The sequence below is a fragment of the Gracilinanus agilis genome, chromosome 5 (assembly GCF_016433145.1).
Source record: "Gracilinanus agilis isolate LMUSP501 chromosome 5, AgileGrace, whole genome shotgun sequence".
In the NCBI taxonomy this organism is placed as follows: Eukaryota; Metazoa; Chordata; class Mammalia; order Didelphimorphia; family Didelphidae; genus Gracilinanus; species Gracilinanus agilis.
Genome location: NC_058134.1, coordinates 295,624,597 through 295,639,693, shown reverse-complemented (window position 1 = coordinate 295,639,693; position 15,097 = coordinate 295,624,597). Strand labels below are relative to the sequence as shown.

The window sequence follows — 15,097 nt, the reverse complement described above, 5'->3', positions numbered from 1 at the left end:
AGCTGGTCTCTAGAGAAGAAAAATGGATTGATAATGATGATCTGTACTAGTGCTTGGGCTTCAATGGCATTAAATTCTCTAATTTCTATTTTCAGTCATTATAATGTTTACTTTCATGTACATAATAAGTAACTACTGCTCATAACAACAACTATCATGTTATTTCACCTAATGCTTTGTTTTCACAAAATTAATGTACAATGTAGGACAGGGTATGCCTGTAAAAAATTATTTTTTTGCAGTAAACAAGCACTGATAAAGGTTTTATATGCTTTCTTTTTATTTCCTTATGCAAAATCTCATATATTTCAAATAAAAAACTAGTAAAAATTTAAAGTACTATATGATTCTACTCTAAAGCAAAACTGGGCAGTTGCTTTACCTTTTAACAGTAGTAAAGCTCAGCATAATTAAACATAGTAAGTTTTTCCATGGCAATCATGTCCCCATAGAACATTATCAAATGTGCATATTTGTACTCACTGTAGGACTGGAGTATCTGGGATTTCTTCTATTTTTGATACTTTTGCTCTTGGAGTATCAGTTGTGGGCAAAAGATCATCTTGGCTTGAATTCTTTTTGTTTGTAATAGCAGACACTTTCGTAACATTTGTTGGATTAATACAATTGGTCTCTAACACGGAAATGGTATTTGTTGCTGGCAAATCAATATTTTGCACCAAGTTACCAATTTCTTCAATGGCGACTGTCTTCAATGGTTTCTAAATTGAATGATGAAAAGTCAAACTTGCACACTAATGGTTGAAGATTACCATCAATACCACAAAATATCTGGACAAATTCAAGGGACACAACATTCTTTTGGCCAACTTGCTTCAGACTAATCCTCAAAATTTGGTGGACTTCTTTATTGGCCCTACTTAGTAAAAGAACCAGGATATTCTCAAACATATGGAGCATATTCTGAAAAGTTGTGGAAATAATTCCAGTTATTAGTTCACCCTATGCTTTGGGACTTTCTTAGTTCTAAGTCCAGGGTTCTCTGCTAAATCTGCAGAAGCCTGCTTTGCCACAATACTAGAAAGAACCTCAATTTCCATCACGTCAATCCTTCCTGAAGCACCTCCTGCAAAAGCAACAATTTATCTGGCAGGTGGGGGGTTGGGAGAAACTAGAGGCCATGGGCTAGATAGACCCCAACTGAACTTCCAGAAGGTTACTAATAGATGGTTGTCTCCAAGCAACCCCTTGAGACAGCACTGGCTGAGACAAAAGTATTTCACAAGCAATGGTATCAGCTTAGAGATGTTAATATTGCTTCTTCCCAGAGCCCTGAAGTAGAGACTGCGGAAAGAAAGGCCCACCTCAAATCAACTGTGAAGGGATGTCCACCAGAGTGGCCTTTACCCCATTCCTCACCCCACAGGACAGGTTTCTCATCATGAGGTCTCTAAAATGCTAAGGAACAAGTGGAGAATATACTTAGGATAGTGGTGGGGTTCAGGGACTGCTTATATATTCTAAGGTCCTGGGCATCTGGTCTTAAATTCCTTTGGTATGAAGGAGGTAGAATATAGAGTAGTGCTTCTAAAGGAAGTTCACTATTCTGCTTTTACACTCAGTTTCCTCTTTACTTTAGGAAAGAGAAGGGAAAAATAAGAAAGGGAAGAGAAATGTTGGGAGGAGGGAAAAGAAACTAGAGGAAAGACTGAGAAAATGATCATTAACTTATTTTTTAAAAAGTAATGAAATTTAAGTTTGCTATGCAAAATATTCTAAAACATTCTTTAATTTTGGGAATTTAAAAAGCTCTATTATTTTCTTATTTACATCTCAACAATGCTAGCAATTATATACTACTTCTCAAAGTAGAGCTTTCGATGTTTACCTTTCAAACATTTGTATTAAATTTCTTGATATTATGAATACAAGTAAATGTCCAGCAATTATTGAGATAGCACTAATATTAAAAGAGAAAATTCAATTTATTAGAAAAGGTTATACTTACATTTGATCTAAGATGAAGTGGTTTATCAATTGGTTTTACCAAGTTTTGCCTTTCGGTTGATTTATCAAACACATCAGCCCATAGTCCTTTTTCAATTAGTTCCTTAAAAATGAATGTGAGATGATTATCTGATATCATCAAATGAAATAAGTAACAAATTCAATATTTTTACATATCAGAACTTTAAAATGCTACTATGACAAGAATACATACTTTTTTAATCCTGGAAAGTTCATTTATCGCTTGCTTATTTCCTGGTTCAAGATTTAAAACTGTTGTGAAGTCTAAAAAAAAAAGGGGGTGGTATAATAAGCAAAGTATTAAAAGAGTCCATGAGATTATATGTTCAGACAATAATACCATGTCTTCCTACCAAGGTTACACTTAAATGTGTTAGTAAACAGAGCAAGACATTCAAGGGAGAATAGCATTTGGCAGTAAATTAAATGAGGATTAAGAATACATTCTAGGGATGGAATACTATTGTGCTCAAAGGAATAATGAACTGGAGGAATTCCATGTGAACTGGAAAGACCTCCGGGATGCAGAGTGAAAGGAGCAGAGCCAGGAGAACATTGTACACAGAGATGGATACACTGTGGTAAAATTGAATGTAATGGGCTTCTGTACCAGCAGAAAGCAATGACACAGGACAGCTCTGAGGGATTTATGGTAAAGACGCTACCCACATTCAGAGGAAGAACTGCAGGAGAGGAAACACAGAAGAAAAACAACTGCTTGAACACATGGGTTGAAGCGGACATGATTGGGGATGTAGACTCGAAACTACCACACCAATGCAACTATCAACAATTTGGAAATAGGTCTTGATCAAGGACACATGATAAAACCAGTGGAAATATGCATCGGCCATTGGGGGGGAGTCGGGGGGTCAAGGGGAAAGTAAGAGCATGAATCATGCGACCATGTTAACTTTTCTAAAAAATAAAAATTATTAAATTAAAAAAAAAAGAATACATTGTAGGGGTAGCTAGGTTAACAACCAGTGGAGAGAACACCAGGTCTGGAGTTAGGAGGTCCTGGATTCAAACCTGGCCTCAGACACTTTCTAGCTGTGTGATCCTGGGCAAGTCACTCAACTCCAATTGCCACTTACCACTCTTCTGCCTTAGAACCAATGCAGAGCATTGGTTCTACGATGGAACATAAGGGTTTAAAAAAAAATCTTTGAATAGAACTGAGAAGGATCTCTCAAATTTGTATTCTTGGTACAGACCATGAGAATCTCAGATTACTTCCACAAACTTCTGTACTAGCAGCAATGCAATGACCCAGGACAATTCTGAGGGATTTATGGAAAAGAAAACTACCCACATTCAGAGGAAGAACTACAGGAGTGGAAACAAAGAAGAAAAACAACTGCTTGAACACATAGGTTGATGTGGACATGATTTTGGATGTAGACTCTATAAACAACCACCCTAATCAATAATATGGAAATAGGTCTTGATCAATGACATGTAAAAACCAGTGGAAATGCGCATTTGTTACGGGGAGGGAGGGTTATGGGGGTGAGTAAGAACATGAATCATGTAACCATGGAAAATTTTTCTAAAAAATAAAATTTCAAAAAAAAAAAAAGAAAAGAGAAATTTTAAAAATCAATATTAAAAGATTACTTCCACAACATAAAGCAATGAATTAGAATTTAGAATGCTAGTATCGAGATTAATATAAAACAAAATTCTGTGTTGATTTAATCAAGTGGAAAAAAGCTGTCTAGAGAGAAAAAAATCTAGATTCTAGTCCCAGCCTTTGTAGACAATGACTTCTCTTTTGAAAGTCAATCTCCTTTCTCCTCCACTATTCTGGAGGTTAATATTCTTCAATTTGGTTTTCTAGATTTCCTTCATTACCAAATCTTCTATAAAAAGATATTTTAGGAGAAGTAGCTTTGAAAATTTTGTTCCAGACCCATGATTTCATAGATCAGTGGTTCCCAAACTTTTTTGGCCTACCGTCACTTAGTGCTCCCTGTTACATACTATCACCACCCCCTTACAGTTATTCACCGCCCCCAAATGCACCTGTGGCCATCACCGCCTCCCTGGATCGCTGCAGCACCCACCAGGGGGCGGTGGTGCCCACTTTGGGAATCACTGTCATAGATGAAGGAAATATTCAGTGAAGACCTTCCTTTTATCAATGCTGGCAACAACTCTTCCACTTAAAAGTCTTAAAGTTACTTGGAGGCACTGAGAAGATAAAATCTTTCTCAGTGTCATAGAGCCAGTATATGCCAGAGAAGGAACTGAATTCATGTGTCCTTGACTCCAAGGTCAGCTTTCTATCCACTATGCCAGTGATGGGCAAACTACGCCCCACGGACCAGATGCAGCCCCCTGAAATGTTCTATCCAGCCACGGGACATTATTCCTAATCTGATGAATACAATGAGTAGGATACAATACAATGAAACTTTGAAAGAGTTGCCTTAGAAACAGACTGACAGATGAGCATGTCCTTTCCTTTGGCCCCTCTTTAAAAAAGTTTGCCCATCACTGCTTTGCCATACTGTAGAATAGGAAAGAAAAAAAAAAGAAAGAAAAATTCTGTCTTCTTGTATTTATTTTAAAAATAGATAAATAAAACTTAAAAATATAGTATCTGAGCTCCTGCTATATACAAGGTCCCATGAGAGCTACAAATATGAATAAGTCATGATCCCTGCCTTCAAAAAAACACTCTAGTAGGTAAAGACATGAACACAAATAACCATAATACAAAGAGAAAGGAAGTCAGTGCAATTATAAGGCACATAGGCACCCATAAAAGCTATGAGGATTTAAAGGGAGAGAGAAATCACTACTAGCTGGGGGTGATCAGGGAAGATTTCATGGAAAAGCCTAACTTCTTTCCCCCCATAACTGATTTTTTAATTTATATCCACAATGCTCTATACAAAATTGAAATTTTTTTCCCCCCAATTATTCAAACTGGATCCGAAGAGAGGCCTAAAGTAGAAGAGTATGTAATTCTAACTATAATGTAAACTGAGTTAATGCAGCTTTCTAGAACAGTTCTCTGTGGGCGCGCACACACACACAATTTTAAGGCTTTATTAAAGGGGAGAGATTAGAAAATGAAGACTGTGTAATCAAGAGTAATAATTTTTTTAATTATCATGATATTCATCAGATCTTTAATTCTGACTAGCTTCTATCATACTATATTTAGAAAATATATGCGTTCCTAGGGATTTCTAATAACTCTGCTCTCCACTCAAGGGTTCAGGGAGAAATATACAGATCTGTACTTTCCCATCCATTCAGAAAAATCTAAAGTAGCTTTTCAGTTTTCTGTAATTGATAATCATTGCTAATGTCTCCTCTGTAATTTTGCTTGTCCAACTGCTTCTCATTGAACTGACAAACAGGAACTCTAGTTCAAACTCTCAGTATCAACACTTACCAGCTTTATGAACTTAGATAAATGGCAACCTATCTATGTACCTTGGTTTCCTCATCAGTAAAACAAAAATAACAAAACTGTAAAAAAAAACCTACTGATCTAATCTAACAAAATAAATGAATTTTGGAAAACCTGCTGATGCTGATGTAATCATGGGGTGGGGGGTAGGGGATTGCACATTCACATTCCTTAACAATGAGAGGTCTAACTGTGCTTGCAGCATCTTGAGTAACATTTTTATCTCAGGTGATGGGAGCAAGAAAGGGTATAGTAATTATCTCTAAGGTTCTCTGTGACTCTAAAATTTTTTGTTTCTGTGATGTTTAAAATAATAGTTCATCTTTATAGAGTGCTTTCCTAACTGCAAGTATGAGATAAAGTTCAAATTTCTTCATTTTACTGATGAGGATATAATAAAAATCAAGATATAATTCTATCTGGAGTATTTTCTATATTTGAATCATATATGATTCTATATGAAGTATTTTTATTCTTTTAGAGGTTTAGCATTTTTAATAGTTTAGTCCTTTTGGAACTGAATCAGTATTCAATTAACAGTTCCTGTTGGAACCGAAAAAGTATTTGATTGTAAATATTAATCATTCCTAAAAAGAGCAATCACTTAATTCTGAAAGGATCATTTTTAAGAAGAGTCATAGAACAGGCATAAAGTTTTCTGACACTTCTCCACCCTATGCTCTACTATGTGAAGTTGTGGTTCAAACACTGTTATCTGATTTTACCATCTCTTTTACTCTAGGTTTTATTTTTATTTTTCTTGATTTATTCTTCTGTAATTACAAATATATCTGGAAAATTATTATATCTTTTGTATAAGTTTTGGGGTATATAAGGAAGCTACTCACAAGGTTCAGGGTCTTCAGTTGCTGATCAGAGTCCAGCTTTATTGTGAGACTAGCCCTCTTTCAATAAACCTATTTCTTGTTGCAGGGGATGTGGCAAAATTGGGCCACTAATGCATTGCTGGTGGAGTTGTGAATTAATTCAACCATTCTGGAGGGCAATTTGGAATTATGCCCAAAGGGCTTCAAAAGATTGCCTGCCCTTTGATCCAGTCATACCACTGCTGACTTTGTAGCCCAAAGAGATAATAAGGAAAAATACTTGTACAAAAATATTCATAGCCATGCTCTTTGTAGAGGCAAAAAATTGGAGAATGAGGAGATGTCCTTCAATTGGGGAATGGCTAAACACATTGTGGTATCTGACAGTGATGGAATACTATGGTTCTGAAAGGAATAATGAACTGGAGGGATTCCATGTGAACTGGAAAGACCTCCAGGAATTGATGCAGAGTGAAAGGAGCAGAACCAGGAGAACATTGTAACCAGAGACTAATACACTATGGTACATTTGAATGTAATGGACTTTTCTACTAGCAGCAATTCAATGACCCAGGACAGTGATGGGCAAACTATTCCCTGCAGGCCAGATCCAGGCCTTAGTTTGCTCATCACTGCCTTAAGCAATTCCCTAATCACTATGCCCCCACATCCAGATGCAGTGATTAGGGAATTGCTTAGGGCAGTGATGAGCAAACTAAGGCCTGGATCTAGCCTGCATCTAGCCGGCAGGGAATAGTTTGCCCATCACTGACTTAGGACAATCCTGAGAAACTATAAGAAGCTATCCACATCCAGAGAAAGAACTGGGGGAGTAGAAATGCAGAAGAAAAACATATACTTAATCACGTGGTTCAATGGGGATATGACTGGGGTTTTGCCGTTAAAAGATCACTCTTTGGCAAATATGAATAATATGTAAGTAAATAGGTTTTGAAAAATGATACATATCAGTTCTGGGAGTGAGGAAGAAAGAGGGGTGGGAAAAAATCATGAATCATGTAACCATGAAAAAAACATTCTAAATAAATAAATAAATTTTAAGAATTCATAAACCTATTTCTTTTTGGCTTGGAGACTTTGTTTTACTTTTTGGTGTTTCTGCTAATAAATTTTCACCACAGGAATCTACCTTTTCTGGTTCTTTTTGTTTCGTCCATTTGTTGCCCAACGTCCTATATTTCATACCCAGTCATGGGATTCTACCCATGCCTGATATTGGTATCTATGGTCAAATCCTCACTGACTGCTGGTAATTTTAAACTCTAGAACTATGTGCTTCTTTTCACTGAATTCTTGGCGGTCTCTATTCCGATTTTCCAGGCATTTGGAATTTTATTTCTCCTTCTTTTCAAAATGTTACCCATCCTTTAAAGCTCAGCTGCCTCCTTCATGACACCTTCTTTAAATCTCCTAGTTGAAATTAATGTCTTTTTTGGTTTGTTTTTTCCACCATACTCTATCACTGTTTTATACTACTCATTTATTGAGGGCAGTGGCCATGCCTCATTTATCTTTCATTTAACCTCACAAATAGGGCCAATAACAACAGCAAATTGGGGATGATATGCAGAGGGAACTCTGAATGCCCTGAAATCATTATGGTAGTAGTGAAGGGCTAGCAGGAACCTTGAAACAATGGCTAATTAGGCTCTGGTTGGTGACACCAATGATTAAGTTAACATACCAGCCAGGGATGAAATAGATGGGCATGCTTTTGATTACAGCTTGGCCCTCCTCAAAACTGTCATTATGACCAGTTTAACACCAAGAACAGTTGAAGCAAGTGGTGCTCTTTTAATGCTCTGGTATAGAAAGGCAAAATACCTTAGAAGAAATAAAAAAATACAATTATTGGAAATGCTTCAGTGCACTAAAGCAAATAAACTACTCCTACTGTATAAGAGACTAAAGAAATGGACACTTGCATTTTTTGGTAGTATTAATCAAAATAAAAACTAAAACTCTTACCTCTTCAGCACTCCCTACCCTAGTACCCTTCCCTCCCTCTGCCTGGAAAGGGTGGACAAAATTGTAAACATATCTCACCACTTAACAGGCAAGGGCTTCATACTACTTTTTGTCAACAATACAATCAGGTTCAAGACATAAACATAAATGTGTCGCTATAGGGCAATAATAAAAATTAATTTCGGGGGCAGCTGGGTAGCTCAGTGGATTCAGAGCCAGGCCTAGAGATGGGAGGTCCTAGGTTCAAATCTGGCCTCAGACACTTCCCAGCTGTGTGACCCTGGGCAAGTCACTTGACCTCCATTGCCCACCCTTACCACTCTTCTGCCTAGGAGCCAATACACAGAAGTTAAGGGTTTAAAAAAAATTTCATCCCTAAAGAGACTAAATGAAGTAAGAAATGAAATCTAGCAGATACTAAAATCTGAAGAAAGAAAAATTAAAACATCCTAAGCTTGCTATTTTTCATAGACTGATAGACCACAAATCCCCACACTGTAAGTACAGAACTTAAAACTAGATCATAATCACAGAATGAACTGTTACAAAAATAACACCAATCCATAAAAACTTGAGAATATTTTTAAATAGTTGTCACTATCCCAAATACTTGTACTATCCAAGGCACATGGAACAAAAAGGTTTCAAAGTATAGTAACCTACTAATGTAATAAAAATGACAAACCTACCTAAATTAATTTACTTATTCAGTGCTATATCTATCAAACTACAAAAAAACTTTTTTATAGAATTAGAAAAAATTTGTTCATCTGGAAGAACAAAAAAATCAAGAATATCAAGGGAACTAATGAAAAAGAAATGTGAAGGATGGGGACCTAGCAGTACCAGATCGTAAAGCAGTGATCATCAAAACAATATGGTACTGACTAAGAGATAGAAGGATGGATCAATGGAATAGACTTGGGGTAAATGACAGCAGCAAGATAGTGTCTGACAAACTCAAAGATCCCAGCTTTTGGGACAAGAGCCCACTATCTGACAAAAACTGCTGGGAAAATTAGAAAATAGTATGGGGAAAGTTAGGTTTAGATCAGTGATTCCCAAAGTGGGTGCTACCACCCCCTGGTGGGTGCTGCAGCGATCCAAAGGGGCGGTGATGGCTACACTTTTTTGTGTTACATTCTATTCTGAGTTCAATAAATAGTTTCATAATTTCCAGGGGGCACTAAATAATATTTTTTTCTGGAAAGGGGGTAGTAGGCCAAAAAAGTTTGGGAACCACTGTTTTAGATCAACATCTCACACCCTATACCAAGATAAACTTAAAATGGGTAAATTACTTAAATATAAAGAGGGATATTATAAGCAAATTAGGTGAACATGGAATAGTATATCTGTCAGAGCTACGGGAAAGGAAGGAATTTAAGACCAAGCAAGAGATAGAGAATATTATAAAATGTAAAATGAATAATTTTGATTATATTAAATTAAAAAGGTTTTGTACAAAACCATTGCAACCAAAATTAGAAGGGAAGCAACAAGCTGGGAAAAAAATTTTATAACAAAAACCTCTGACAAAGGTCTAATTTCTCAAATTTATAAGGAACTAATTAAATTGTAAAATGTGATAATTGGATTAAGTCTACACTGCCCATCTTTAGATTTAATCACCAAAGGTGAGAGCACCTCTAATTCTGGGAAGTCTATAACCCCATGTGCTAGAGTGGGTGATGAATCAGAATCAACTAACTGCCCCCTATGCAGTACTAGGAGAATCATGCAAATTAGGAGGGAGGAACAGGAAGTGACACCTTTAAAAGGAGAAGGTCCTCAGTTAGCTGGGGTCTTCGGTGGAAGAGAACATCTGGTGACGGACCTCTTCTGGTTCACGGAGGAGTGTTGGAATGCTGAGACTCTGGTGGGACCTCTGATTGCTTCCCTTTGAATTGTCACATGGGTAAGTTAGGCTGACTCTCTTTCTCTTCCCTTTCTGGAGGCTCCTGCCTCAGGGAGGCCTCTCTTGCCTCTCTAACTGTAAAAGGCCTTGTGGTTAGAAGCCTTGTTTAATTAACCTCTGTGCCCCTCTGTTGGGCCTCTAAATTCTTACCTGGTCCGGGCCAGAGTTTCTCTCTCTCTCAATTTCCCTACCTACAAACTTCCTAATTATAAATAAACTTCCATAAAAGTCAATTTTGACTTGAGGTTATTCTTAGTTGAGGATTGATAATAGTTCAACCCTCTGGCAATCATCTTTTAATATACTGAACCCATAAAACTCCTTTTTCACCATTATAACAAGAAATCAAAACTATCAATAATCACATGAAAAAGTGTTCTAAATCCCTCCTAAATAGAGAAATGCAAATCAAGACAACTCTTAGAATCATGTAACCATGGAAAAATATTCTAAAAAAATGTATTTTAAATCTTTCTAACAAAACCACACACACACACACAACTCTTAGGTACCACCTCACACCTAGCAGATTGGCCAATATGACAGTAAAGGGAATAATAAATTTTGGCAGGGATGCAGCAAAATTGGGACACTAATGCATTGCTGGTGGAATTGTGAATTAATCCAACCATTCTAGAGGACAATTTGGAATTATGCCCAAAGGGCTTTAAAAGATTACATGTCCATGGGGCAGCTGGGTAGCTCAGTGGAGTGAGAGTCAGGCCTAGAGACAGGAGGTCCTAGGTTCAAACCCGGCCTCAGACACTTCCCAGCTGTGTGACCCTGGGCAAGTCACTTGACCCCCATTGCCCACCCTTACCACTCTTCCACCTATGAGACAATACACCGAAATACAAGGGTTAAAAAAAAAAGATTACATGTCCAGAGGCAGCAGGGTAGCTCAGTGGATTGAAAGCCAGGTCTAGAGACGGGAGGTCCTGGGTTCAAATCTGAACTCAGACACTTCCCAGCTGTGTGACCCTGGGCAAGTCACTTGACCCCCATTGCCTATCCCTTACCACAATTCTACCTTGGAGCCAATACACAGTATTGACACCAAGACAGAAGGTAAGGGTTTAAAAAAAAAAAAAAGATTACATGTCCTTTGATCCAGCAATACCACTACTGGGTTTGTGCCCCAAAGAGATAATAATGAAAAAATATTTGTACAAAAACATTCATATCCATGCTCTTTGTGGTGACAAAAAAATTGGAAAATGAGGGAGTATCCCTTAATTGGGGAATGGCTCAACAAATTGTAATATATGATGGTGATGGAATATTATGGTGCTATAAGGAATGATGATCTGGAGGATTTCTATATGAACTGGGAGAACCTCAATGAACTAATGCAGAATGAAATGAGCAGAACCAAGAGAACATTGTACACAGAAAGTGAAACATTGTGGAACTATCCAATGTAATGTACTTCACTATCAGTAGCAGTGTAATAATCTAGGACTCTCCTGAAAGATGTATGAGAAAAAATGCTATCCACATTGAGAGAAAGAACTATGGGAATAGGAATATGAAAGAAAAACATATGACTTGTCACTTATCACCTGTATATATATGGGTGTTTGATTTGGAATTTTGGCTTTAAAAGACTGCTCTATAGCAAAAAATAAGTAATATGGAAATAAGTATTGTGATAATTAGATCTACACTGCCCATTTTTAGATTTAATCACCAAAGGTGAGAACACCTCTAATTCTGGGAGGTCTGTAACCCAGGTGTAGACTAGAGTGGGTGATGAATCAGAATCAACTAACTACCCCCTAGGCAGTACTATGAGAAGCATCTATTGTGATTGGACATGCAAATTAGGGGGGAGGCCCCTTTAAAAGGAGAAGGTCTTCTGCTGGAGAGAAGCTTCTGGTGAAGAGGGCTGCTGCTGAAGGAGCTCTTCTGGTCCATGGAGGAGTGCTGGCTAGAATGCTGAGACCTTGGTGAGACTGCTTTCAATATCTTCTTTAGAAGTCCATGTGGTGAGTTTAAAGACTGAATCTTCCTGAACTTCTCTTAAGGAACTTCCCCTTAATAGAGACTCATTCACCTCTGGCCCTCTGACTCTCCGCTGAGGGTTAATTAGATCTACCTGGATTAATTAGAGGATTGTAGTAATTTACCTACTATGTTAGATTCTTATTTCCTTATTTCCTCTCTCTTCTCAATTGTAAATAAACTTTCATAAAAGTCAATTTTGACTTCAGATTTTTCTTAACTGAGGATTGATAATTGTTCAATCCTCTGGCAACCATCTTTTAATATACTGAACCCAAAAAACCCTTTTTCCCCCTTACAGTATCAAGTGATAATATTTGTACAACCCAGTGAAATTGCTTGTTGGCTCTGGGAAGGGGAGGAAAGAGGGGAGGGAAAGAAAATTAATCATGTAAACATGGAAAAATATTTTTTAAAATAAATTTTTTTAAAAGTATAGTAACCTAAGATCAAAGTCACATATTAATGGGATAAAGGCAAGTATCTTCTCTTTTGTCCTGTATGCTACAAAGAGTAATAATCATATGTTTAGTGAGCCTACAAAGGATAAGCTTAGATCCTAATGCTTTTATTCAACTATAAAAGCTAATTATTTTGCCAATCTGTGCAACAATCTATAGAAGAATGATTATAAAGAATAACAGGAAAGCAGGGTTGTCCCAGAATTATTTTCTTTCTAAACTACATTAAAAGAGATGAGAATGAGATAATAATGATAATAATGATTACAGGATAGCAACTTGCCCTAAATTTATTTCTATCTTAACTTCATCAACAAGTTTAAAAGCAAGAATTTTATTATTAATAATTTAACTGATGAGAAATAACCATATTAAAATACAAACCTCAAATTATCCTTGGGAGTTTAACAACTAGAGTGGTATTATAGAAGAAATTAAAAACAATATTTTCAATATATATCACCACAGTGAATATTCAAAATTTCCAAACTGGATGAAATGAAAAGCCTTCAAATTCAGAGATCTAGCAAAAGAAGTAAAAATCATGACGAAACAGCAAGAGCCATATATGTTGACCCACATTCTCCCTGCCAGTGGAGTTATCCCCAAAATGCTTTCAGTGAGTTTATAAGTGAGCTTACATATCAATACTCTTACTCAGTTTTGTGGATTTTCAAATTAATATTCAATATCTCCAAAAGTTTAATATTTAGATTTATTAATATTTAACTAGAGAGCTAGAGAACATAGAGAACGTTCCCCACTCACTTCACATGGAAGAGAGAGCTACGGCAACAGACTGGTCACCACTCAATTCACGTAGAAGAGTGAGAGCATGGCAGAGCGAACCCAAACTATATACAGACTGCATAACCATGCACGTATACAAAAGGCAAAAGGAATTGTAGGTAATACAGAAAGGAAGTTTGGGGAATGTAGTTTCAGGGGTTCAAGATTTTCTAACTATATAGTTTCAAGACAGTCATTTTATCTAGCTGTTCAATGGTCAGTAGAACATTAAATATGAAAGAACTAGTAGTAGTTTTCTTCTAAATTTTCCTCTAAATGTTTTTATCCAAAATCCATCAAAAAAAGAGGAGCTAACAGTAACTAACCCTTATAGCATGTGTTATATTGAATCTCTGGGAGCCAGGAGTCAACACTGTGATTGACAGGTGGATCCGTTGGATGTCAGAATGTTCCCAGAGAGGCGTGTGGACACAGGAGAGGGCAGTTGGCCCAGGGGATATAAAACCACCCTGGCAGCTGTGGCAGGGTTCCTTTTCTTTCCTGAGACCTGAGATCAGTGGATCCTGGTCTTTTGTGGGATTGAGACTTGCAGACTCAACCTTGCAAGCTCCTCCTGTTGTTCCTGTACCATCAACAACCTGTACCTAGACCATCATCTCTGATTCTACGGCCCCTAGATAGTAGGAAATCAATCAATCATCTTAGTTATCTAGGTTTCCCAGGGCCTGGGAGAGATCCAGGAAGTGGGCAGAAGAAGAAGAGGGTGGAAAGGGGTGGATATCTCAAACATGTTAGGCTTATCATCTAGTGAAGAAGAAGCTGAAAGATTATACAGCAGTTTGCCTACTCTGGTGTGGCTGTGGCCAGGCTGTGCCAGGAAGAGGCTAACCATCCTAATTCCTTTACTTGCCTACAGTTTAGAGATTCACATTATCATTTTAACTAGGGTCTCCCAATACCTCTATCCAATCCCATTATCCTCCTTTGTTAAATATAATCAATGTTTTAAAGTACCTTCCTGAAGTGGTTATTCAAAGCTTCTTTGGGAAGGGAGAGAAGCAGTCAGATACCAATGCTACCCAGCTAAAGAGCCCATTATATAATATCAATTAACCCCAGGTGGGTCCTGAAGGGATATCATCCATTGACCTAAAGGATCCTGCCTGGGCAACTGTTATAAAGGAGGGAGGTGTCATCTCATCCTCTCTATACTCCATCTACATCTACATCTAGTGGAGTGGAGTATCATTTTATTATAACACATGTTAAGCTTTGTAAAGCACTTCACGTGCTTATTTATTTAATCCTTATAGTAACATCTATCAATTAAATACTACAGGTATTATTCCTAATTTAACAGATGAGGAAACTGGAGCTTATAGGTTAAATGGCTTGCCCCTAAACACAAGGTAGACAAATATTTAAGAGTGTGTGCCTGAGATACTAAATACTTAATACTTCTTGAACAGAATTGGAAACATTTTATGTTTTGATTTCAAATACTGTATTCCCAAGCATTGAGACAATTCCATTTTCCAAGCAGACATTGCTAAATGGAAAAGACCTCTTTCCTGATCTATATGAATATCTAGCAGTTCTATTTCTCGTCACAATTTGATTTTGTGGAATAAAGTAGTTCTTCAAGTTTGAATAATGTGAGCTAGTTTTTGCCTGTCCCTGGAAGAGGCAAACATTAAATTTCCAGATTTTTAGAGCTAACAATGCTCAA

At 37.1% G+C, this 15,097-nt stretch overlaps 1 protein-coding gene across 2 annotated transcripts in view; it reads right to left on the bottom strand.

The window, feature by feature from the left end:
* RPAP3 (RNA polymerase II associated protein 3) overlaps positions 1-15,097 on the bottom strand; it is a 66,188-nt gene that overhangs the window by 15,912 nt on the left and 35,179 nt on the right. For both annotated transcript variants that reach the window (XM_044679922.1, XM_044679921.1), the window contains exons 11-13: positions 2,183-2,253; positions 1,970-2,071; positions 484-722 (exon numbers count right to left, since the gene is read on the bottom strand). In XM_044679922.1, the coding sequence (XP_044535857.1) occupies positions 484-722; positions 1,970-2,071; positions 2,183-2,253 (412 nt within the window). The remainder of the gene's footprint in view (positions 1-483; positions 723-1,969; positions 2,072-2,182; positions 2,254-15,097) is intronic.